Below are 26,215 nucleotides of genomic sequence, written 5' to 3' on the forward strand. Positions count from 1 at the left end.
AAAGAGCAGTCCTTGCCCCATGGATGTATACATTTTTGAGAGAATACCAAAATTATATATGAAAAACTATGTAAAGTTTTCTACACGAGAATACTATGTACAATACTGTTATAATATTCCATGCTTTAATCCCGTGGTAAATCAATAAAGTTTTACGAAGTGTTGCTTCTGTTTTCATGTGGCTTATTGGATTTTTATTTCGTACGGTCCAGCCCCCTTTTTATTTTGTTTTTTAAACACCCCCCTCTTCCCTCGCTGGTTACTGTCCCCTTTCTATAACGAATAAAGGGGCTTCTGCCCTTCCGCCGCCCACGCGTCCTGTCCCCCCCGAGGCCCTGCGGCCCCCGCCCCGCTCCAGCCCCGTCTCGCCGGGCGCGGGGCCGCCCCCCGGGCCCCCCTCACGGGACCCCGCCCCGCACCCCGCCCGCCCTGCTCTCCCCGTCCCCTCCGCTCTCCGGGAGGCGCCCCAGAGCCTTCTGGGAAGAGCCTGGCCATTGGTCGGCCGCCCCGGGCGCAGCGCGGCAGCAATTGGCTGACAGCGGAGAGCGTCGGGGAAGGAGAGGCCGCTGATTGGCCGGGCGGCCGAACGTCGTAGCCGCCCTGCGTGATGCCGTCACGGTGCCGCCGCCGCGCCCTCTCAGCGCGGTTTGAATGTGAAGCGCAGCCGGAGCGCTCGGAGCCGCCGCCGCTGTCGCCGCCGCCGCCAGGAGGAGTCGCCAGGTGAGGCGGGGGCGCGCGGCCCGGCGGTGCTGGCGGTGGGGCGGCCCCACGGCCCGCGGCCGGCCGCCGCTCCGCTCCGCTCCGCTCCGCTCTGCGCTGGGCTCGGGCGCTGGGCCCGCGGCGCAGCGAGAGGCGCAGCGCACCATGCTGGGGTGCTTCGGCCCGCCTCCCGCAGCTCGCGATTGGCGCTCGGCCTCTGGGGCCGAGCAATGTGCTCCTCTCGTTGGCTACCGCTGCTGCCAGTCTGGAGGTGGCGGTGAGGGGAGGGGAGCAAGTTAGTCTGAGGGCGGTGGGTGCCGCTCGGGGCTCCCTCGCCGGGGCCGTTAGCCTGCGCGGTCCACGGCCCGGTGGGGGCGGGCACGGGCACGGCTGCTCCTGGGCCCGCCTCACGGCGGCCCCAGCCGGGCCGAGCCGCCGCCGTGGGAGGCAGCGTGGGAGGCGCAGTCTGGCGGCGGCGGGCGAGACGGAGCGGCCCCGTCCCTCGGATGGACGGCTGACGGTTTCAGGCCGCCAGGCAGCGGGGAGGGGAGCGGGGCTGGGCTGGGGCAGCGGGGGGAGGGCCGGGCCGCCCTCGCGGGGCGGCAGGAGCGGGATGAGCCCCGCCGGTGGCCGGGGCGCGGGGGGCTTCTCCGCTCGGCCCTGCGGAAGGGCTCCCGGGTGGCGGCCCGCGTCAGGGCGGCCTCGCCTCTTGGTCCGCAGGGAAGCGGCGTGAGCGCGCAGCGGGGGGGCGATGGGTCCGCGCTCCTGCTTCCGTGGCCAGTTGCTGCCTTTCTCCCGACGCCTGCGGTTTGGCGAGCTGGAAAGTGAGTGTGAAGGTGCTCGGTTTGGTGTGAAGATAGTCTTTCCCGCAAAATCTGCGCCATGAACATCCTTAGGCGTGTAGGTGGCGCTTGGTAAGCGCTGTGGTGCGTGACTGCGGGAGCGGAGTTCTCTGAAGTTCTTCACAGTGTAAGGCTTGGAGGGCAGCGGGGTTTGTTTGTTATGGGGTTTCCCACTTTTTTTCCATGAGTGGTCTGTCAGTAATTTGGCTAAAGTGGTTCATGCATTAAGTATATTTTATGGGTTTTCTTCTGGAGAGGTGGTCTGAAGCTGTTCTCGTTTTCTGTGGCCTTTTCAGGAGGTAAATGTCACAACATAGCAAAAAGCATCGTATCAGTCTGGTGAGTACCACCAGGGTTTTGTAATGGAAAACAAACAAACAAAAAAATAGCTAGAGGAAGAAAAGAAAATAAGAGTACGTAGGTAGCAGGTGAAAATATTTATCCTTTTCTATGAGAGATTGAGTAGTGGATTCAAATCTTCACGTTTGGCCTTCAAAGTAAACTGACGGTCGGCTTCAGTTTTATGTTTTTTACATGGCTTCCTAAATCACATGTGTATGTGAGGTATTTGTAAAAGGTCATTCAGGATTGTCATCTCCTCTTCAGTTTGGTTTTCCATTTGAATTGAGTTTAGTTGTCATGAATGATTTCTGCATGGGTTTGCACCTCGTCTTTACAAACTTCCCTGGAGCAGATAATTTACATTTTTTAATGTATGAAAGATTTAAGTGTTAGTTTCAACATCATAGTAATGATGCATGAGATCGTTTCGTAGAACAGATGAGCCAGCTATTACTGGTGCTGTTTGCTTATGCTGTGCTGTGTTGGTTGATGTGAATTGGTAAACAAGACTACAGACAAATAAACCCCCAAAAAGGGAAGGAGAGTGAAACATGGGAGGAAGGACTCTTTAGGTGGATTTTTACTTTTTGCAGAATATGTTGGGATCTCTCTTACTTATTCACGTTCTTTTAATTCAAGAGGATACTGTTGCTGTCTCTTCTGATGATACAGATGCCATAGTTAAAGTAAGAATTGTGTCATTAAAACTCACTGCCTTTGCAAGCATGCTTAGATAGAAATTATATTTATAGCACTGATAGTCAACATAAAACAAATCCACAGTGGGACAGACAAATTTCAGTCTAGCTTGCTAATTAGAAACACCAGAGGAAAAATGGAAGTCTTTACTTCTTCGTTACTTGTAGTGAGTGAACTGTGCTGCTGGTGGTAAGAACGATGGGCGGAATTGATGATGATATCCTGAGCAACAGCATGACCATTAAAGTATGTCTTGCCGTTGTTTTAGTGTTACTGTAATTTTAATTGTAATAGTTAAAACTGTGAAGTTAATATAGCACTGTGGTAGGTAGGAGAACGTATGTGGGATGATTACTAGAGTGGAGTAATTTAGACTTATTGCACAGAGCTATTCTGTAATAAGTATTGCAGTTTAAATTAACTCCCTATTCTAAATTAATTTTACAGCATGGACAAACCCTTTGACTTTGCACAGTCTTTTGTCTCATTATAAAAAATTAATTTTCTGTTGAGAGTTCTCTTTGATAATGCGTATTTAATTTTAAACAAGCCTTGATTCTCCAATACACTTTGAATTGTTCTATTTACAATTATATAGGGCAGGACTATTCAGCTTTGTCAACCAGGAGCAACCTTCTGGGTCTGACAGTAGTTCTCAAAAGCAAAACCAAGCTCCTGTTGTCCTGAAAGGCTGTGCTAGGTTCATGGTTTGCTGGATGTGAGATCCTCTTCTAGGTGTTTGATTTCGGCAAACCACACGATAACAGGTACATGTAGTTGAAGAAACAGAATGTTTTCTGTTTTGTGCTTGATGCACACTGATTGTTGTTTTATTGGATGAGACTTACAAGATGGGACTGTGCTTTATGAGATGTAGTAAAAAAGACCTGATGTGTATCTTCTGTGGAATCTAGTTTTACATACCTGTAGTTTATAAGACAGATTTTCTGATCCGTGTTTGTAACAAAACTACTTACGGGTTTTAGGTTCTGCCAAAATGGAGCTGAGTGATGCTAATTTACAGACTTTAACTGAATATCTAAAGAAAACACTAGATCCAGATCCTGCTATAAGACGTCCTGGTAAGTGATTCTCATGACTTCAGTTTCTTTTTGCCCCTTCTGTCTCTGTGTAACAAATTGTATGGATATTTATGCAATAACCTCTTCGCAGAAGTTCTCAGTATCCTTTTAAAACAAAAAAAAATAATGAAGGATGGATATAAATATGAATTTATTCTGCTTGCTTTTTGTCATTTTATTTTCCTATTTTCCTGGGGTTTTTGTGCTGCTGATATTTAAAACAGTGTTGCTGTTCACAATAAACCAGGATTTACTTCTAGCATGTTAGGCTTTTAAAAGCAATGAGGAGGCAATATTTCCACATCCTGCTTTGAACTGAGAGCTTTTGTTAATAGCAGAAGCATTAAAGAGCTTAGTAGTAGAGAAGATGCAGTACCTTTTCTTGCTCTGTATTTCTGTTCTTGTGAAACTCTGGGGAAGTGTTCATGTGTTGATTATTTTCAATAGATGCTTGAGGGATTATAGGAGTCCAGTTAGAAAAATCAATTCAGCATTAAATAACCTTAGTGTATTCTCTTGCAGCGGAAAAGTTTCTTGAGTCAGTTGAAGGAAGCCAGAATTATCCGTTGTTACTCCTAACGCTGCTGGAAAAATCACAGGAAAATGTCATCAAAGTTTGTGCATCTGTAACGTTCAAGAATTATATTAAAAGGAACTGGAGAATTGTAGGTATCCTAGTGAGTAGTTGTGCTAAGATTTAATAATCTTTTTAAGATACAGTAAGATACTGTAGAGTAACCTTGAAGGATGTGTGTATGTCTGTATTCTGTGAAAGAAAGTAGCTCGTTCAGAGAGCAAACACAAGGTGTAATCTACTGATGAGAGACTAAAACCTGGACCATCGGAGTCCCCTCTATTGAAAAGAGCTAGAGCTGGGTGATAAAATGATGAACAATAACTTTCTCTAATATTACGTGCATGTTTTGCAGAAGCACAATATCTGAAGTCCCTTTAACTAACAGTAGTGTCATTTAAACTGAAATGGTTGCGAAGTGTCCATACACATGAGCTGGCCAGTTTGGCCTGTATCTATTGTTGTAGTGTTACAAACATTTCGAGCCAGCACTGCGGCTGAAAGTGATGATAATAGCTTCCCTTTCATGTAAGTGCTTCTAGGGCATAGAATAGTGTGGGACAGTTTATTTTGGCGGCCACACCAGTTTAACACTTAGAAGTATTTGTAGACATCAAATGGAAATATTGCCATTTAATCCCATTTTATCCTTTTGTTTCGAAAAGATCAGAAACGTTTTTGATTCAGAGCTTTCAGCATTTATGAAATTTAATTTATGATAGAAAGTATTACATTTGAGAGCTCAACTCTTTCAGTGATGAGAGATTTTAATTGATACTGTTTATACTTTGTCTTGCTGAAAGTACTGTTTGTATCTGAAAAATACCAAATGTATAATGTTGCTTTGCTACAGGGAAAGTGGTTAGTTTTTCATTATTACATCTTAGCTGCTACCTATTTACAAATTTGCATGTGATTTCCACCCTGCTCCCCCCCGCTGATATTAAGCTGTAGCATTCCTTCATCTGGTTATGTTTGGTAAAACCAGTGCATTCAGTCTAGCATGAAATTTCTAGAACTTTCTTTCTCTAATACTGTATTCTCAGTCATTTCTCCCAAATTACATCTTCATCTGTAGTATATTGTAAGTAGAAATAATGTTCTCTTATGGAGAAATTTGTAAGTGGCTTCCTTTTTATGATTGCTGATGTAATTCATGAAATTTTGTTTTGGAGTAGATGGAGATGCTATGCAGTAAGTGCATCCAGAGGACTGTTGTTATTGTTATGTGGCTTCAAGCACGTTGTTTTGTCCAAAATGGAAGCTTTCATTTCAAGAGCAGCTGTATGAACATAAAATGCAACCCTAAGGCTAGCTTACCTAGATCGCATGGTTTAATTTAGCAGCCTTGGACTTGACTGATGCAGAGTTCAGTGAAAGTAAAAAGGGTTTTGCCTACTCAAGGACTTGGATTTGGTAGTGTCTGGAGGGCCAGATATACAGGGCACTTCTGGAGAGAGAGAAGAGTTTGCTTTTTTAAATCTGTTTTTGAAGTATGTACAGAATGCTCATTTATGTGCTGCTTCTCGTGTTCTGTTAAAAAGGTCTCATTTCTTTGAAAAATGTCGTAAATAACTCTAGTAGGATTTACTGTTGCCAATCTCTCCATCACCTCTGTCATCTGTCTAAATGTGTAGCAGCCTCCCTACTTGGAGCCTGCCGAATACAGCTATTGCTGCCTTTCACATCATAGAAACTTGTAAAGCTCAGGTTTTAAAGATAATCTTTTTTCTGATTTTAATGTATGTATAATGACTGTACATTTTTCTGATTCAGTGCAATGTGATAGAATGGAAAAGCAAGTTCTTTGGGTCTTACTTTTGTGACTGCTTGTTTATAGCTAAACGTAACTCCTGAAATTTTGAAACGACTAAATTTCTTTTTAAGTTTATGGGAAGATGGTGAAAGGGAGGTAGGAGGAGGGACGGTAGTGCCATCTGGCTTAAGCATCTTAAGAACATTGAATTACTCTCTGGAGGTGCTTACCTCTTCTAATTGCTGGGTAATTTCTAGGTTTCTGAACTTCAGTGCTGTCATCACAGATAACGTGACTATCACTGCTGTCACTGGGTTGTGACAAGCTTCCTTCTTAGTATTTTATTTCTCTAGTAGAAACTGTGTCATCTACTACAATTTGGCAGTATTGACCGACTGGACTTTGAACAGATTGATATTTGGAACTGATTGGGTGACTCTTAAAGTCAATGTTGCAGGTTACAAAATCAAAACCACATCTTCATGTCCAGTTTCTAGACAGTATGGCTTGAGCTCAGACAAAAATGAGTCTGAGATTGGCAGAAGTGAGGACAGAGATGTGGTTTGATGTGGTGGAAGAGGAGACTATTGGTTAAGCTTTGTCTGCTACTGGCTTATGCACCCACCCTTACTACTGCTGAGCTGCTGATCTGAAAAGTCACCGTTGGAGGAGGACAAAAGCAGTTCAAGGTGTTACAGAAAGGTGTAATTTCTTTCAGCTTTTTTCAGATGCTGCAGTTACGGATTCGCTGTAAGCGTTATCTTTAACAGATCTTCTTAGTTTCTTTAAAAACATAATAGTTACATAAATCAGTATGAGCAATTGATTTCTGAAATACTGGTATTTGCTTGTTGCCTAGAGTATGCTGATATGCCCGTGACTTAATTGTGTTCTAATTTTAGGTTGAGGATGAACCGAACAAAATATGTGAATCAGACCGGATAGCCATTAAAGCCAACATAGTGCCCTTGATGCTTAGCAGCCCAGAACAAATTCAAAAGCAGGTAATATTCCTGGTTGTGTCCCTGAGACTTTTGGAATATTTAGAGCTTCTCTAGAGGCTCTGGTTATTTGCTGAGCTCAGCTCCCTTACCAATGAGGTCATCCCAATCCAAATAACTTGGAGTGTATTGTTATAGCTACTTCTGCTTCTGCCTAGTTTTGGTTTGTTTTGTTTTTTAAAGGCAATCTTATACTAAGTTCTAGCATTTAGCAGTTAAATACGGTAATTCTAGAAAGTGAGGCTGCATTTACTCATTGGATTTAAAGTGAGATTTATTTATTTGCGGTGAAAAGTAGTAGATATCGAATGCGATTATTTTTGAATCTGACAAGAATACCAAACATTTTCTCAGGTATTTGCAAAATCTGGCATGACTGCTGTGTTTTTTTGGTAATGAGAAGCCTGGTATTATATCATGTAATGATTTTGTTTCCTTTCCAGTTAAGTGATGCTATTAGTATTATTGGTCGGGAAGACTTTCCTCAGAAGTGGCCAGACTTACTGACAGAAATGGTGAATCGCTTTCAAAGTGGAGATTTCCACGTCATTAATGGGGTCCTTCGCACTGCTCACTCTTTGTTTAAAAGGTATTGGAAACAAGGGAGGTATTATATGGATTGTAAAATTTCTGTTCAACTCTACATTTTTACCTTTATACTTAATTTTATAGATTTACAAAATCTACAGTTGTGGCTTCTACTTACGGTTATGGGGTTTTTAATAAAACTTTAAGTGGTTGTCAAATCATACGCCTTGCATGGTCTTGAAATATGTTGTTTGGTTCTTGTTTACCTGACACAATTTGTTTCGACATTCAGCACAAAAAATTAATTGTATGCAACTTAATTTGGTAACAAATGTGAAGACTATTACATTTTTCATGCATTTTTCTTTCACTTGTCAGGTACCGCCATGAATTTAAATCAAATGAATTATGGACAGAGATCAAACTTGTTCTTGATGCCTTTGCTTTGCCCTTGACAAATCTCTTTAAGGTATTTCTTCTGGAGTCATTTCTAAACAACTTAGCATTCTGAATCACTTGTTGTGAATGCTTGCAAAATGAGAACAGTTGCTTTGAAACTGTCCAGGAGGTTTAAACTAAAGTCATTAAGTGAGATCTGGCAGGATCGATAAAGGGAGGAAAAGGAACTGTGCCTTTCTGTTTAAAAAAAAAAAACAAGTTACGTGACACTTTTCAATACCTTGTCGACGTGTTTTGTGTGTGTTACTTGACTGAATCTTATGTCTTTTTCTAGGCGACTATTGAACTTTGCAGCACACATGCAAATGATGCTAGTGCTTTGAAGGTTCTCTTTTCTTCTCTCATTCTAATTGCGAAGCTGTTCTACAGTTTAAATTTTCAGGTGAATCTCCTTGTTCTTCTAATAGTTTTGCTTTGATCTCATGAAGCTGTTAATGCTCTTATTTATAGGATCCATTTGAGCAAGCCTTTAAGGCCATACTTTATCGCAAAAATAAAAGTTGACAGTCTGCATCAATGCTGGAGTAAAGGCACAGTAAGGATGGGGTTAATTAACATGTTAGCTTGGCCCTATCTAAACAAAACTTCAAGAGAGTCTAAGCTCTTGTATGGGTAGCTCTCAGAGTATGAGCTGTGAAAGACAGAAGTTAAATGCCCAAGTTTGTACCCGCTGTGCTCCTTTATGTGTATGTCTGTATTGACATGAACTCACTCCTGTAGGTGAGTCACTTAAAACTAGTAGCTCTTACCGCCCTGTAGTAGCAAGTAGTTCTGGTAGCAGTGTGGGGTTTTGTGTTTTGAAATTGGATCTAAATTTCTAACATTAAATAAATGCACGAAATTAAAAATGGTAAAAAGATACTTTGCTGAGGTGACATATATTTAGTGTCTCAACATGAACACAAGTCTGAAATTTGATGGTTGTGCCTTGATTGCTCGAGCTGTTCTTCCATATTGGGCAAAAGAGCAAGCTGGAGTTAAAAGGGAGGCTTGTGCTTGTTTGTTCCCAGAGTAAGAGGCAGTAAGTTTCTTTCTTTATAAAACTGTAGGCTGTATCGGGTGTAAGCAACTAGTTTATTTGGAAATACTGTATTTCCAAGCCTCTGTCTGGAGGGTTTTTGTTTGGGAGGAGGAGGAGAGGGAAGTGTTTCATTTCGAAGATTGTTTTCAACTCTTCCTGGTCCCTCAGTAGATCATAAGGTGGATACATACTACTTGCAGTGTAGGTATGTTATCTAAGCAGTGCAGTCAGAAATGAAAATGTAGATGTATGCTTTTCCTTCACAGGATCTTCCGGAGTTTTTTGAAGATAACATGGAAACATGGATGACAAATTTTCATAGTCTTTTAACTTTAGATAATAAACTTTTGCAGACTGATGTAAGTACTGCATAAACCTCCTGGTTTGCTTCTGTGTAGTGGAGAGGATTGACTGAGGACTTAGGTCTAACTCTGAACAATGCAGTGTTTTCTTTGTTGGCTAAACAAAGGAATAGAATGGCTATAAAGAAATGGGGTTTAAGAGAAGTTGTATTGTTGTCTTAAGAAATTTGAGGTCCTGTTCTTGAAGTTATATCTCAGTTACAGGTATACCCAGCTGTGCACAGAAATCAAATTACAGATACTCATCAATGAGTAGATTCTTTCAAGGAGGTAACCTGATCATTAGAGAGTCGCAGTGCTCAGGTTTTCTGTACCTTTCAGCTGGTTCATGCACTGTGTTTTAGAAAACAGAGTACCTTAAAGAACTTGAAACAGTTGAAAGTAGAAGGAATGACATCCCAAATTACTTTAGTTTAGCGTTTGCTGTCTTTGTCTAATTACAAGAATTAGTAGTTTCACAGGTGAAAGATGATACCGAGTTATCAATGGCTTAAATTAATTTTGTGCATGCTTTGTTTTAAATGCTGGTCTCTTCCAGATCCAGTGCAATAGTCTGCCACATGATGGAGCCAAAGCAACTCTATGAGTTTCTTTAGACTCCACAGAGAGGCATATTAAGTGTATCATGTACTAGAGTTTTGTGGTGGTTTTAGGCTAACGCTGCTGCTAAAAGCAGCTTTGCTGCACTTTTCTGTTGTGTCAGTGGGCTATTGCCCGGCACAGACATTGATGCTGCTGTGTGCTGAACTGAGTCAGGAAGTGATATGCATTAAAAGGGAAAGGTGAGGATTGGGGGGTGGAGGAATATGAAACTGGAGTGGTGCTTGGTTGTTTGGGTTTTGGTTTTTGTTTTTTTAATTTCAGCTCAGTTTCCCAATTCGCTTTGCTTTGTGGCTCCACAAGCATCTGTGCTGTTTTGGGGAAGGGGAGGGAACTATCTTCACAATTATACCAATTTAAAGTAGCAAGATACAATGTTTTCTAAGCATATTTTTCAGCATCTTGTGTTGTTCTTTTTCCTATTGCATTTGTAAATTAATTTCGTGTCAAACTTTATCAGGTCTAAATGCTTTAAAGTGCATAGTGCTTTCAGTTCAAATGTAGTACAGTTCCAATAAAATCAGCACAATATAGTAATTCTAGAGAAGTGAAAGGGATTTCATTCACCTATTTAGAACATGGTAAAAAAAGTTGTAAGTATTTCCTTCTAATGTTTTGGTACTCTTAATATTTAAGTAGCGCTGAAGTTTGGATGTTTAAGTTCTTAGTTTTGTTTTATGTGAGGATGAAGAGGAAGCTGGATTACTGGAGCTCTTGAAATCACAAATCTGTGATAATGCTGCTTTATATGCTCAAAAATATGATGAAGAATTCCAGCCCTACCTGCCACGTTTTGTAACAGCAATCTGGAACCTGTTAGTCACAACAGGCCAGGAAGTGAAATATGACTTGGTAAGTTGTTATAAACTGATCTTGTTGAGTTTAATAATGAATTATGACTTGGTCAGTCATGCTAAAACTGAATGTGCTCCATTTGTGTTGTTCTAGCTGGTTAGTAATGCAATCCAGTTTCTGGCCTCAGTTTGTGAGAGACCACATTACAAGCATCTGTTTGAAGACCAGAATACGTTGACAAGCATCTGTGAAAAAGTTATTGTTCCCAATATGGAATTTAGAGGTAACTTTTTGAGACTTGTATTTTCAAAGACACAATAAAATTTAACTGTAATTGTAATGATGTGTTGCTTTGCAGGACTAAGAATTGAGCACAGCTCTGGTCTACTTTCATACTAGATTCAAAATCAAGTTTCCACAGCAGATTGCTGTCTGATGGGCTTTGTAGAATTGTATAAATATATCTAATAGTTCTTCTGTCTTACTGGGATCTCAAATTGAAAAGTATAGGAAGTCACCAATCACTGCTCATACTTAAAGTGAGTAGCAAGATAATTCAAGGAGTCTGGATAGACGTGGATATCAGGCCTACTAAATTGTAACATCTGTTTCTCCAAGTCTTGTTTCGCTCATATCAATCCTAGTATCTAAATATTGCAGTGATAAGAAGCTTCTCTCTCTTAATTCTATGCCTCTGGAAGCCTCTTTAAATACACTTAGTGTTGAATACGTCCTTTCTTTTTTTCGTTTCTTTTTCTTAACCAGAGCACTCACGAGTATGAAAGACTAATTTGTGAGGCAGCAACAAGCTGAACAGGCTAGTGTGGCTGGATATTTCTGGTTAATTTCTATTAATGTTATAGAAAAGTACTTGGGAAAATAGCAAGTTGATAATAATACACCTTTTTACCTTTAAATACCAAGGTCTCTGTTTTTTAACTTCTACGTATTTTATATTTTCAGCGGCTGATGAAGAAGCATTTGAAGATAATTCTGAAGAATATATAAGAAGGGATTTGGAAGGATCTGGTAATCCACAGATTTATACTAAGAATACTTGGACTTTAAATATAGCTCTAAAGAGATGAAGCAATTTACTGAAGCTTTTGTAACTTATTTTTGAAATTGGGAAGGTTCCCCCCAACATGAGATTTTATCCAGTTTTTGATCAAGTTTACTGTCATGATGTACCCATCACAAAGTCTTTCTGGTTTGAACACTGTTTTTATAGGGTTTTCTCCTTAATTGGATTGGTATGTCTCCTGCATTGCACACATTCTCATTTCAGCAAATATAGCCTGTAAGTCAGTGTTGAATAGTGGCCTCAGTTGTGTATTTAGTTCCTATGTGTAGAGTTTTAAATAACATGGATAGGCTGTTCCTGTATTTAGTAGTCTATCATGTTTAAACTGAAATTCTGACTGGTGTTGCGTACAAATCTGTGATCAAGCCAGCTGGACACCAGCCAGCCCTTGTACGCCAGCACTGTGTTCAAACCAGTACAGTAACTGTCCTGAGAACACAGTGCTGTGCTAGCAGAGCTGCTGGATTTTCTGATTGTAGCTGTCTGGTCTTCAGCCAGGTCAGAGCACAAATGAACCAAATCTAGATATGTGTGACAATTTTGTATATGCTGTTCTGCCGCTAACTGCTGACCGATGCTTTTAGATTAATGACACTTCATAATAGATTTAAGAAATTACACTTGGAGTGGAGCACAAAATTGGAGGAAAATGGTTTTGAACTTTTTTGAAGCAAAAATTTTATCATTCTTATCCAGAGTTGGCTGCATTTTAGGTATTTATGTAGCTTTTATTTGTTTACTGCTTCTGCTTTAAAGAGAATTGAGGCAAGAAGTGTTTATGTTCTTCAGAGATTACTTTAGAAATGTACTTTATTGCATTTAAATTGACTTGTTTTATTTTCCTTCAGTCCCTTCTGTTACTATATTGTGTTAAAGGCCAGTTGACCTTTCTTGTTTCAAGAAAGGAAAAAAAAAAAACTTTACAGATATTTTTTACAAAAATGTGCTGGTTCATTGTGGTGAGCCAGCAGCTAAGCGCCACCCAGAAGCTTGCTTGCTCCTCACCCTGCTGCAGTGGGATAGGGGAGAGAATTGGAAGAATAAAAGTGAGAAGACTCATGGATAGAGATAAAGACAGTTTAAGTGAAAGAAGAAAAGAGAAGGAGGGGAAAAAAAAAGTCAGTCACTCACCACCTGCCTCATGTAGACTGATGCTCAGCCTGTCCCTGAGCAGTGGCTACCTCCCCAAAAACCCTGTCCCTCTCAGTTTTATTGCTGAGCATGATGTTACATGGCCTGTAATATCCCTTTGGTCAGTTTGAATCAGCTGTCCAGGTTGTGTCCCCTCCCAGCTGCTTGCCCACCCCCACCCTACTTGCTGGGAAGGCAGAGCAGGAGAAGGAGAAAGCCTTGACACTGTGCAAGCACTCTTCAGCAACAGCCAAAACACTGAAGTGTTATCAACAGTTTTAGTCACCAGTACAAAACACAGCACCATATGGGCTGCGATGAAGAAAATTAACTCGTTCCCAACCAGACCCAGTACATTCGAGTGCATAATTGTCAAGACCCCTCATGCTTACTGATGCTTTCTTTAGAGGGCAGTGAAACCTGTGACCATGCATGCAGTATTGGTGGGTGTCTGTTCCTCTTTTGTTGTACAAATAGTCCCTGGTACGACAGTAAGTAAAAGACTTAAATGTGTTCTTTTGCATCAGTGTTGAGGATTGCAATATTTAGTGTGAGGTGTGGCTGTAACTTGAGAAACTGCATATTGTTATTACGTGTAGTAAGAAGAAAAGATGTGTACTTTCTCATAACCAAAGGATCTTTGGTTCTCATGCAGATATTGACACCAGGCGCAGAGCAGCTTGTGACCTAGTCAGAGGCTTGTGCAAATTTTTTGAAGGGCCTGTGACAGGGATTTTTTCTGGATATGTTAATTCTATGCTGCAAGAATATGCGAAGAATCCATCTGTTAACTGGAAGCACAAAGATGCAGCTATTTACCTTGTTACATCTTTGGCGTCCAAAGCTCAAACACAGAAGGTACTTGAACGTTCTATTCACTTTAATCCATATGCATTCCAATATTGTAGTGTATATGAGAACTGCAATTCATTTTTTGCTGCTTCGGAATGGGAATAGCTATTTGTAGTAGTTTAAGTTGATGAGGTTAAAAATTATCCATTATTTGGTCTTATCACAGTTGGTAATTCAGTGATATCTGATATTGGGATAGATCAGGCAAAGTCAGCAAGCATGTGTGACTGTTCGGCACGTCTGTTAACATGTGTGACGCAGCCATAGAAAGAAACAAAATTAGCTTGTCTCTAGAACCTCTGAGCTTTCGAATGGTGCTGAGCCAGAGTTGGCACGCCATGGAAGGCCAACTTAGCTTTACAGAAGGAGATCAGAAGTGTTAAGCAGACTAGAAGGAATCTAAGTGACTCTTACAGTTCTTGTCATTATATTTACCAATGTGTCCTGTTATTTGAGTGTGTAGTATTTGGAAATGCCATGTGAATGCTAATGATGGCTGGAAATGGATCTCATTACTTGTTTGGGAGAAGGCAACTAATAGGCTGGATACATCAAAAAGCCACACCTGAGCTAAACTGTGTTTGGAAACAGTAGCATTGTTTCAGTTGTCCTACAGAACATATTTTAATATACTAATAAATACTTTAAATGTTATTACAGTTCAGATCTCAGTGGCTTTACGAGACAGATTTGAGGCAAACATAGTAAAACATTATGTACAGCATCTTTCTGCAATTTTGCTGAAGGTTCTGTCTTCTCCTGAAACTCTGGTTCTATACTACTGCACAGCAATTGCTAATAATCGTGATGCATAATGTGAACTAGAGTCTTCTAGCAGTTACAAAACTACTAAGTTGTACGTCTTTCTTTTTCCGTGCTGTTTAGTGGCAAATACGGGATACCATCACTTAGAACACTTGACCAATATATATCCATCTGAAAATCATGGTTTAAAAATTAGTTGCATTTCTCATAAGAGACAACTAAGTTGCATTTTTCATGAGAGTCTTATTTTGCTGCTGTAAGTCAGAATTGGAATTTGAGTCTTGAACTTCTCCTTTTTAAAAGGCCAATCACAAAAAAAGTATCAAGTTAGACAGAAAATATCAGCATCTTACTAAAATTTTGGTTGATAATTACTGTGTTACATGCTATTTATTATTCCTCAAGTCAGAGCTGGTAACTTCAAACCTCAATAGTGCCACAACTGAAACCTAGACACTAAAAACATGAGAAAAAGAATCATAGAATGGTTAGGATTGGAAGGTTGATCACCTCCTCCAAGAAATAGGATGGCGCTCTACTAAAGATAGTTTCAACAATCTCGTTGTGTGCATACGTGCATAATAAAAGATTCCTTTTATTAAAAACACACAAAAATGAGTAAGAAAACCAGCTGAATGTCAACATCTAAACCCAGAGTTGATTTGTTGGTTTGTTTTTTTTTTCTAGCATGGAATAACACAAGCCAACGAACTTGTTAATCTGACAGAATTCTTTGTGAATCACATTCAACCTGACTTAAAATCTGCTAGTGGTAAGTTTTAATGCTAATTTTGATATAACGTTTTTTGTGATATGTCTACAGCCTTGACAGTGACTGTTGTTTCTTAAGGCTCAAGCACTCATATGTCGACATAATCTCTGAGACAGAAGACCGTTAACATTTGGCACGTGGGAAGTAATTCAGATTTATTTGACCGACAATGAATGAGCTTTTAAATGAAGTTGGATTCCCACATGCTGTCTGCAAGATCAGAGCATGTACACATGGTTGGCTATCAGCTATGTGCTTAAACTTTTTGAGTCAAAGTGATTTGATTTCTGTGTTTGAGACCTTATGGCAAGCTTGTATGCTATACAAAGCCCTAAGAAGTTAAAACACTGCAGGCTAGATCGCAGCCTGTATCAGTCCATGTAGATAAGATTGCAGATGTCTCGGTTTAAGGCACATAATTTATTTTATGGTTCAGCAATTATCTTATGATATTTGGAACATAGTTAGATGTCTTGGAATATGTAATAGGATGCTGTTCAAGTCGGAGCCAGAAGGGGAAATGTCATGTGAAAGAGTTAGACTGTACATTTAATGATATTGGGGTGTGATTTGTACTTAAAACTGTTCTTCTGTCTAACAGTGCCTATACAGAAATGCAGAAACTAAGCAGCATAGAAAAACGTGTGTATTACTTCTGAGAGGAAAAATCATGGCTTAATGTCACCTCTATGTGTAGTGTGTGTTCAGTAATCACGTTTATATGAAAAGCATCAACAAAACTTGCCTATTTTTCTATTGCAGTGAATGAATTCCCTGTGCTAAAAGCAGATGGTATCAAATATATAATGATATTTAGAAACCAAGTAAGTTTTTCTTTTATGTAAAAATATACTGCAATTTTACTTTATACTTGCCAAGCCTAATTTATCTTACTTGGCCATATGTTGACTCAACAGGTATTTTGATAGTCACATTTAACACTTCATGCTGAATTTTTATTTTGAAAGTAAATGGTATTGTTATAAATATCCAATTAACATGTAGTCTGTATGCTATCCGTATGCTCCGGGAGCACCGAACATCTTAGCATGCTTAGTTCTGTGACACACTCAGACTCTTTCAAGTGAACGTTAGTCTAAATATATTTGATTGCTCATATCATTGCAGTGTTTCTTAGGGAGTACAGCAGCATTTGTCCTTTACCTTTTCCGATTTGTGAGATACAGTAAGAAAATATATTGAGTATTATTTCTAAATTTTAATTACCTTTATTCATGTCTTAAAATATCTGTGATTTTTTTTTTAAACTGTGTTATTTTCTTAATTGTCTGTTAAGACAAAGTAAGATGGGAAAAGAAATACACATTAGGAATATGTGCTTGTTATGAAATGCAACATTGATGTTCAGGGGAAGTATACAGATGATGACAGAAATAGGTACCTCTTGGTTGTCAAGGTGTGATTTAGCAACTGGAGGAGCCTTTTAAGACTTCTTACTTTGCCAAGCTTTCAGTTTGTAGCTGATCAGCTCAGAGTGGTTATGCTCTAGTGTTGAACCATCTGTATTTTTATGTAACGTGTATAACTTGTTGCCATATTTTTGTAGGTACCTAAAGAACAACTGTTGGTATCTATTCCTCTCTTAATCAATCATCTTCAAGCAGAAAGTATTGTGGTCCACACTTACGCAGCCCACGCTCTTGAAAGACTGTTTACCATGAGAGGGACAAATAATACTACCCTGTAAGTTTTCAAGCAGGAATAAATTCATTGCTACATAGGTTTTGTCCATTAAAGATGAGAAATATCTGTAGGGAATCTTCCATTTCTTAGTACTACGGTATTGTAAAATGCTCAAAGTTTGTGAATATATTTCATCATTAAAGAGCTGTGTTTTACTTAACAGCATTACAGCTGCAGAAATGGCACCATTTGTGGAAGTGCTATTAACGAACCTTTTTAAAGCGCTGACACTTCCTGGCTCATCTGAAAATGAGTACATTATGAAAGGTAAATGCTTTGTCTTCTGCAATGTAAAAGTAACTTTGTTAACTAGAGGTAAAGGCTTATGGTTACAGGCTACTGAAGTTTTTATTTGAAAAATGTAATTTATGCAGACATGCTCAAGTGGTATGCACAGCCTGTAGTTATTTACCAGGCTGTAGTAAGTCACCTTTGACTAAATTTATGGTACCAAAGAGAAACATTAAACACAATCGTATCGTGACAAATCATTACTCAAATGGTAGCCTTTGTAGTCAGGACAACTACCTGAGCAGTGTCAGTAGATCTGAGTGGGTTATGGCTAATAGTACACCAAGATTTGAGACTTGCCCAAGATAAATGATTGTCTTTCAAAATTGCTTAATCTTCTATGCTCCAGCTGTAGAATGGGGATAATGAGGCTGTGCTTTGTCCTTTGTCATGACTATAGATTGATTGCTCTTGCAGCAGGTGCTCTTTCTCACTGTACCTAATTCCTTGGGATCTGATTTAATAGTAAAAGGTAAAGGATTTAGGTGTACAATGGATGACAGAAATGTATGTCTCCAGAAGATAATACTTTCAATTTATTTGCAGCCATCATGAGGAGTTTTTCTCTGCTACAGGAATCCATAATTCCATACATCCCTTCTGTCATCACACAGCTTACACAGAAACTGCTGGCTGTCAGTAAGGTAAAGATGGTCACCTTTTAGAGCAGTCTTTCTAATGTATACCTTGTTGCTCGTGTTCTATTAGAGTACTATAAATTGTTCAGTATTTTCTGACTAAAATAAGTTAAAACAGCTTTCCAGTGAAGTACTGCCTTTCTTTTAGGACATATTTTCAAATCATTCTCCTTTGCTTTCATCTGAAATTTGGAAACAGCATATGAAATCTTTTTTGTAATACCAGTTTGTTCTAGTACAAATATTTGCTTGTGCAGAGGCCACAATTAGAATAATCTATTTTTCTCACAACTCTTTTTTTCTTTGTCCAGTAAAGCTTCTGAGGCTAATATTAAATTTAGGCACTGAAACGTGGGATTAAATTAAATCAATTGCCCTCCTGATTTTGGGTAAAATTATCTTAGTTTTTTGTTCAGGCTGGACTAATATTCTTGAACATTGACATTAGGGAATGCTTTAGAATACCTTCATCAACTGTCAAAAAACCTTCTACTATGAATAGTTTAAACTTTGCTGCAGAGTTTAAATAAGTGTGCAGTGTTCAATAAAGAATTGACTCAACACTTACAGGATTGAAAAATACGGGGTTTTTTTCAGTTTTTGTTTTGTGATACTTTAACTGCTTGCTAGTTTACATAGAGCTTCTGAAAAACACTTTTCTTTAAAGGAAGGGTGATTTTTATAAATACCTTAATGCTTTAAAGGTCTTTATGTTTGCTTTTATCTGTGGAATTAATTTCATTAGCATATTAATAAATGAGTCATAAGTATCCTTATTCCCAATTGGTACTTTAGACTTCTTGGCTGCAAGTTTGGGTTGATTTATCTCTTTATAACTTGTTTTTAGAATCCAAGCAAACCTCATTTTAACCATTACATGTTCGAATCAATATGCTTGTCAATAAGGATAACATGCAAAGCAAACCCTGATGCAGTTGGAAGCTTTGAAGAGGCTTTGTTTATGGTGTTCACTGAGATACTACAGAATGATGTGCAAGGTAAATTAAAATCAGTAAGTGCTTGTGCTCTCTCTACTATAGTTGGTTGCTGTGATTTATTTCATGGCAGTTTTTCTGTAACACAGGAAATTAGAGTGAGAATGCAGCATGTTCACAGTCCTAATAAACACTTTTGGGAAGCATCTGGGTTGTTTCAGAGGGTACACCAGCTGTATTAACTTACTTTTAAAACAAACTGTATTTTAAAAATATCTAACAATCACTATCCCAAAGCCTCTTATTATTCTTAATTATACTGCCTTGTTTCTGGTAGTTTTTCTGCATTGTGAAACATTAACAAATAGAGGAAATAGAAGTTGTCTATATACAGCACTAGCAAATTTTTCAAATAGTTAAATTTGGGAAGTGATACCTTTCTCCGAGGTTTTATTTGTTGGAATCTATACAATCGTAGGTTGAATCAATAGATATGTGGTTCCTAGGAATTAACAGGGACCATATTTGCTGAATTTGTAAATGCCATCATTTCTTTTCCAGAATTCATTCCATACGTGTTTCAAGTGATGTCCCTACTTCTAGAAATGCACAAAAATGAAATCCCGTCATCCTATATGGCATTGTTTCCTCATCTACTTCAGCCAGTATTATGGGAAAGGACAGGAAACATTCCTCCTTTGGTCCGACTCCTGCAGGCTTATTTAGAGCGGGGTGCCAATACAATAGCAAGTGCTGCTGCTGACAAAATTGTAAGTTGGATTGATACAGTCACAGTGTGTGCCTCTAGACGTGTTGACTTAAGATTAAAAGTTATAGGGAACTTTTTCCTTTAATGAATAGCTGGATTTGTGCAGAATTTGTGCTTGTTCTATATATTAATGGTGCTTACGTAGCAGGACAAAAAAATACTACAAGTGCAGGCTTTTTGGATGCTTTTCCATTATGTGGATAAGATGAATCCTAGCCTGTCACATTTTTGTCAATTAAGATGTAAAATACCTGCACATAGTTTTTGCGAGCAGGTAAGTTTCCACAATTTTCCTGTCTCGTTTGCCTCATGGGGAACACTGTGGGTCTGGAAAATTCAGAGGTTCTGTTCAGAACAGTCTTCAGACGAGGAGTGAGGAGAAGCCAAAAAGTTGGCAGATCTGAGGATTAGTGAGTTCAGTGGGAGATTTATTCTGCATACTTTACTTCTGTTATTTCTGCTGCATGATCTGCTATAGTCAGACTTGATTAGACAATGCCATTGGTGAAGCAGACATGCACGTTCAAATTGGCTTTGGTGTTCATTTGATCAAAGTTAATCTCAGTGCTCAAAGGAGCATCGCTTGGTCCCAACAGAAATTTGTCTTCCTTTTCCTTAACTGCAGAAACAGCGTCTTGTGTTAGGTTATGAAAGGTTTTGCCTTGGTGTATGCCTTCAATGGTAAGGGCCAATTTTCTGGTAGGTCACATGTGAAGAACTGTTGTACGGAGTTTTATATTTGCTTTCCTTGCAGCCTGGATTGTTGGGTGTGTTCCAGAAGTTGATTGCCTCTAAAGCTAACGACCATCAAGGATTCTATCTACTAAACAGTATTATAGAGCATATGCCTCCGTGAGTATGAGTTGAAATTACATTCAAAGCTGATTTATGTAGACTTTTAATATTTGGTATGTTTGTACACTTAATGTTTAACAACTGAAAAATATCACATTTATCAGTAGAATAGTTTTGAACAATTCTATACATGTTTTCTGTGAAGAGACATTAGTAAAATCCTAGTATGGATTTAATAACTATTCTTTTAAATTTCCAGTGAATCGGTTGACCAGTACAGGAAACAGATCTTCATTCTACTATTCCAAAGACTTCAAAATTCCAAAACAACAAAATTTATTAAAAGTAAGTTCCTTGTGATATGAAAAGCTTCAGAGCTGGTGATGCCAACAGTTTGGAACATGTAGCTGTACTGAATAAGTATCCTGTCATGTCCTGTGACTCTGCAGATGAAGGGACACTAGTGACTCTTAACGTCAGTGACTTGCTTCAAATTATTTGTGTGATCAAGGGTGGCATATAGGGCAGCTGCCACAGCAGGTGACACTTAATTCATGAAAACTGAAGCAATGGGACTAAAACAAGGGACAAGACTTTTCTGTATTCCTCTTACTTTTTTACTCTCTGTGATATCATTAATTATTTGAAAGTGTCCCCGTTTAATCCTCAGCTGCTGTCAGCAAACTTTCACTCTCACAGAACACAATAATACTGACCACACTTTCTTTTGTTACACATAGTTGTGTGTTATTACTGTCAAATATTCTATGCATTTGTGTCATTCTGCCTTAATATGACTTAACTTATTGATAAGGCTTTGTGTTAAACTAGCAAAGCTGTGACAAATTATTGAAATATGTATTCTGGTTATTCCTGCTGTAACAGAAAGATTATTGTCATACTGATTAAATTATTTTAATGATACTGTCACTACACAAATTATGTAATGTCTATTACTTAATCCTATAAAATCTGATTAATGCCACCTGATGGAAGCAAGAATGCCAGGATGGCCTATAATGGTCTTCCACAAACAGAACTTCAAGTGGTGCTTTTAATGCATTGCATCTGTGCTCTGGTACAAAGGCCACGCAAAGTGGTTCGCAACTGCTCTGGAAAACGGCACTGCATGAAGTTTTCGGCTAAAAGCATTGGAGAGTTCTTTTGGTCTTTGATCTGAAAAACTTGCAAAAAGCTTTCCTAATGCTTTGTAACTGCTGTAAGCGGAAAAAGGGCTGAATCTTTTCTTGGTTGTCTTACTGCTGTGTTGTAGTGTGTTGTGGTACATGTAAAGATCAGTTTTTAGACAAACTTCAGGGCAGCAAGTTAATGTACTTCACTAGAACTGAACATTTGTAATGATTGCCACTTCTATCTCCTTGAAAAACTTGTTAGAATCTATTTTGCTGCTGAACATAAAGCTATTGTTTTGTTTTCATGTAGAGCTTTAATTCCACCTTTTTCTTGTTACAGGTTTCCTAGTCTTCATAAACTTGTACTGCGTAAAATATGGGGCATTAGCTCTGCAGGAAATATTTGACAGCATACAGCCAAAGTTAGTAGAGGTTTTTTTTTTTCATTTAAGACTACCGTATAATTCTTATCTTTTAAAGTAGGTAATAGTTGTCTCCTTTAGCTAAAATTGCAAACTGCATTTGTCACTAATTTGACTAGCCAAATGTTTCTTCTAACGTGGTTGATTTAGTTGTCTAGCAATTTTTCTTTTTCTGATTTGCTGCCCACCCTTTCTGGTTGATAGTTCAAGATATTAATCTCTTAAGCAGATCATAAAAAGGAAAGAGTGATGTTTTCATTCTCTCTAGGTGGAAAACTTTGTACGCTTAAATTTCTACCAGGCATTTACTGTGGCAGGGCAGCATCATAACATATTATCTGGTTTTCTCTTTTTTTCCAAGTGCTGCATATTGTTCTTGGTTTTTCTTTTGTCATCATAAGGCTGATAAGGCTTTCTAATACTTTTTCTTTTAATGTCATAATAGGATGTTTGGAATGGTTTTGGAGAAAATTATAATTCCTGAAATCCAAAAAGTGTCTGGACAAGTTGAAAAGAAAATCTGTGCTGTTGGCATTACAAAAATATTAACAGAATGTCCTCCTATGATGGACACTGAGTACACAAAGCTGTGGTATGTAGAACACTTCTTCAAGTTCTGTTAGTGAGGCTATTTGATTTTTTGAAAATGTGAGCTATCAAAGTATATTCTTCAAATAAACTCCCTCCGTTGTGATTTCTTCAGGCCTGCTCTTGTTATGATGCTGAATTCAGGCTTTTCATACCACTCTTTCTCAACAAATAAAACTGTATTTTTAAAGCAGATGTCAGAACTGGTTTGAGATTTTTGTGATGGAGATAGCACTAACTGGGCTAGCTAGGACTGCATTTAAGAAAACACACTACTTTCTTTTAGCTTGTATTCTTTCTGAAAAGCCAGGCCCAGTTTTGACTTTAAACTGTCCTGCTAGTCAGAAGACCTGAGCACACATACTTAACAGCCTGACAGAGGAACTGTAAGATCTTAGCTTGACAGGAGAATTTTGCGTAAGCTATCTGGGAAGATTGTAAGCCAGTCTAGGGTAGCTTGAATTTAATGACAACAACTGGATCCCTGACCTAGGACTTTTTTTTAATCTTTCATGTACTTAGAGAAAGGTGTAATCTGGAAAATAATTGTTTTTCTTAGGTATGTTTCATGAGAATTTGACCTGATAAATAAATACATTGCTCATGTGTTTAGTATGAGCACCTACATTGTGCCTGTAAAATATACAGACCCACAATTCTTCGAATCAAGCTTAGATTGGGCACTTAAAATTTCAGTAGCTAAGCAAGCATCTGCAAGGATTAAACTGTCAAGGATTCTCAGTAATTTGAACATTCTTGTAAAATACACCCTGTCCTAACGTTATTTAAGCACTCCAATTTTATCCTCCCCTCTTCCATATAGGACTCCTTTGCTGCAGGCCCTCATTGGCCTCTTTGAACTGCCTGAGGATGACACTATCCCTGATGAAGAACACTTCATTGACATAGAAGATACTCCAGGATATCAGACTGCATTCTCTCAGCTAGCCTTTGCTGGAAAAAAAGAACACGATCCTGTAGGTCAAATGGTAAACAATCCTAGAATCCATCTGGCACAGTCTCTTCACAAGCTGTCTACAGCGTGCCCAGGCAGGGTAGGTGATTTTTATACATGACATGCTAATGCTAAGTTCTACAGAGAAAAATTTTTTTTATAATGGATCTCTTTTGCTAATGTTTCATAATCAGCAGACTGAAGTATGTCATAACCAGAATGCTAGGTATTGCTCTGTTTTATTCTTGAATGGAATATAGCTTTTGTGAGGTTTTTTCCTAGTAACCTTAGAAGGGCCATATTTTCATGTTACTTAATTTAGCAATAAGCCTCAAATATACCATTTCTTAAATGAAAATTTATCCACTTGTAGGTATATAACTAATAGTTGTCTCCAGTTCAGTTGTTTGTATGTGCTCAGGATATTTCAGGCAACTCATGTTAAATTTAACAATTTTACAGTTAACTATTTTAACCCATAGCATCTTTGTTTTGTTCAAGATTTTAGTAGGTAAAGATTGCCTGAGAGATCTGATGTTTGCTTCATTGAGATATCTACTTTAATAACTGAAGGTTTTCTTTATTCTTCTTTCATATTTAGTTCAGATAAGTACATAATACTGTCAGCATTAGGAATTTTAATTCCAACAGCTGCTTTCACAATGAAAAACTGCTTCTCTCACGATGTCACTTGACTTCGTACTATACGTTGATGCAGTGATTAACAAGATATAACAGTAGTTTAATGTATACACACGTTGACAGTTCTGCTCTGTCGTATGTTTTAAGGTTCCATCAATGCTGAGTACTAGTCTGAACGCAGAAGCGTTGCAGTATCTCCAAGGATACCTCCAAGCTGCAAGTGTGACACTGCTCTGAATTCTGTGTATTCCACAAGCAAGATCAGAAGGTTGACACTGACTTTTTTTTTTATAGCAGAGCTCAGACAAAATGAAAAATGCTACTTGAAAATGTATTGCAGAATCCATCTTGTAAAAGATAAATGTGGCTTTAAGCAGAAACTGAAAGAATTTGGTGGTTTGTGTACTCATAGATAAAAGGTGGCTAACTTCCATTCCCAGTTTAATTTCAAAGGGAATAGTCATAGCGGTTTGTTATGGGATTTATTTGAAATCTGCATCTGCAGTGTTTGGATAACATTTTGAAATGTATGGAGAGCACTGGCTGTAGAAACTCACTTCGGTCACTAAAATTCCTTTTCATTTTGATGTTGTCCTTTGTATTTCTTTTGTCTTTCCTTAAACTTTATCTGAATTGTGAATAAATAAGTACTACTTGTTTAAAATGCCTGTCACTGTGTGCTTACTGTTTTAGAAGAATGTAGTTGGTTTAAAGATAATGTTTTAAACTTAGAATATAAAATAGTGGGCCTGTGAGGATTTTTCTTCTTCTTAAGTAATAGTTTAAATACATTGTAAGACCATATGGAGCAAATCTCAGACTTTGGCAGAAGATCCAAAGCTATTATTGCTCTTGATATTCATCAACAGGTGCACCCCTTCTCTTTGAACAAGGCATGTCATGATAGTGCAGTAAAAGCCAGTAATACACCCTCTTACAGGGGATACCAGTCTCCAAGTGGACTTTAGTGATGTACTGAAACTGAAGCAGTTATCTTCGAGTTAAACTAACTCAGATGTTCTCCCTGTCTCCTTGTAAATCTACTGATTAGGTTTGGTAGCCTTGACTTTTCAGTGCATCAGTTTACTATGTAGTTATGGCTGTTTAAGTGACTAGTTAAGTGCCTGAGCCGTGCCGTGTTCTCACATGGCCTGGGCACCAGACCACTAGACCATAGGCTTTTAGAGCGCTGGTACTGCAAGGTTATAAATAAATCTAATGATAGAGACTGAAAAACTCCTGAATAAGAGTGAAGTCTCAGACTTACGTGATGTTAAACAACGTCATACGTGACAGATTTTTTTAGTTACTTATCCACAGAAATTTTGCAGGTGACTTGAATCAGGACTGTTTTTTTGTAGACAGGATGCCTGTTGAAGCTGGGCTTTGCATCAAGAAAGTTACTGCATTTACTGAGGGTGAAGCATAGCAGAGAATCAGTTGTCTTTCAGTTCTTCCGGAGTATCTGTGGCTGCCATGTGAGAGTGCGTGCTGGCCATATCTCTTTATAGATGAAGAAATGAGTTGCTTGTTAGACAATGGATTTAAACTAAGTGCCTAAAAATGTATTAAATGAGTCGGCATCAACAGATTTTCTTGAATCTGGTCTGTAATGCAGTGTGAGACCTTCTTTGTTCATAGGTATGAAGTGAAAGCAGTTCTCAAGAGTGAAATAATACAGTGGTGATAATGAAAAGCACCTGCCTTGTTGCTGATGAGGGACTGTGATGTGTGTTAAAAGTTTGCCGAAGCGCCTTGCAGAATGAATTTCAATAGACAGGCTGAAACCCCACAGGAGATGTGTGACATTTGTAAGGAACTGAATGCCTACCTCGAATGTCAATGTTAATTGAGCTGTGGTCATTCAAAGCCTGCAAGCCAAAAGGATACTCTGAACTGTGTCTGCTCTGCAGCTTTGTCTTTTTCCTTGGATAGTAGGGAGAACAATTCTACAGAGAACTCACAGACCTTTTTTTCCT

The 26,215-nt window shown here is 38.8% G+C and overlaps 1 protein-coding gene across 2 annotated transcripts; it reads left to right on the plus strand.

Moving 5' to 3' along the window:
- Positions 1 to 688: 688 nt before the first annotated feature.
- Positions 689 to 24,870, plus strand: CSE1L (chromosome segregation 1 like). Of its 2 annotated transcripts, none has more exons than XM_086623202.1 (25): positions 689 to 720; positions 3,569 to 3,664; positions 4,187 to 4,329; positions 6,897 to 6,998; positions 7,439 to 7,584; positions 7,902 to 7,992; positions 8,257 to 8,364; positions 9,270 to 9,362; positions 10,650 to 10,817; positions 10,914 to 11,043; positions 11,724 to 11,789; positions 13,631 to 13,833; positions 15,280 to 15,364; positions 16,127 to 16,188; positions 16,932 to 17,068; positions 17,232 to 17,335; positions 17,906 to 18,003; positions 18,845 to 18,995; positions 19,494 to 19,702; positions 20,456 to 20,553; positions 20,756 to 20,841; positions 21,970 to 22,051; positions 22,497 to 22,643; positions 23,463 to 23,694; positions 24,384 to 24,870. In XM_086623202.1, the coding sequence occupies exons 2-25, from the start codon at positions 3,580 to 3,582 to the stop codon at positions 24,471 to 24,473; spliced, it is 2,916 nt and encodes a 971-aa protein (XP_086479328.1). In that variant the 5' UTR covers positions 689 to 720; positions 3,569 to 3,579; the 3' UTR covers positions 24,474 to 24,870. The 2 variants fall into 2 exon arrangements, with proteins under 2 accessions (XP_086479328.1, XP_086479329.1); XM_086623203.1 differs by lacking the exon at positions 689 to 720 and adding an exon at positions 2,537 to 2,569.
- The last annotated feature ends 1,345 nt before the right edge of the window (positions 24,871 to 26,215 follow it).

Source organism: Tauraco erythrolophus, chromosome 18, assembly GCF_009769465.1.
Source record: "Tauraco erythrolophus isolate bTauEry1 chromosome 18, bTauEry1.pri, whole genome shotgun sequence".
Taxonomy (NCBI): domain Eukaryota; kingdom Metazoa; phylum Chordata; class Aves; order Musophagiformes; family Musophagidae; genus Tauraco; species Tauraco erythrolophus.

Excerpts from the sequence above, each read along its gene's own strand:
- CSE1L (XM_086623202.1), top strand. The coding sequence starts at position 3,580 with ATGGAGCTGAGTGATGCTAATTTACAGACTTTAACTGAATATCTAAAG. Across the intron at positions 7,585-7,901 it reads GCTCACTCTTTGTTTAAAAG|GTACCGCCATGAATTTAAAT; the intron begins GTATTGGAAACA and ends TTCACTTGTCAG. Across the intron at positions 20,554-20,755 it reads ATTATAGAGCATATGCCTCC|TGAATCGGTTGACCAGTACA; the intron begins GTGAGTATGAGT and ends TTAAATTTCCAG.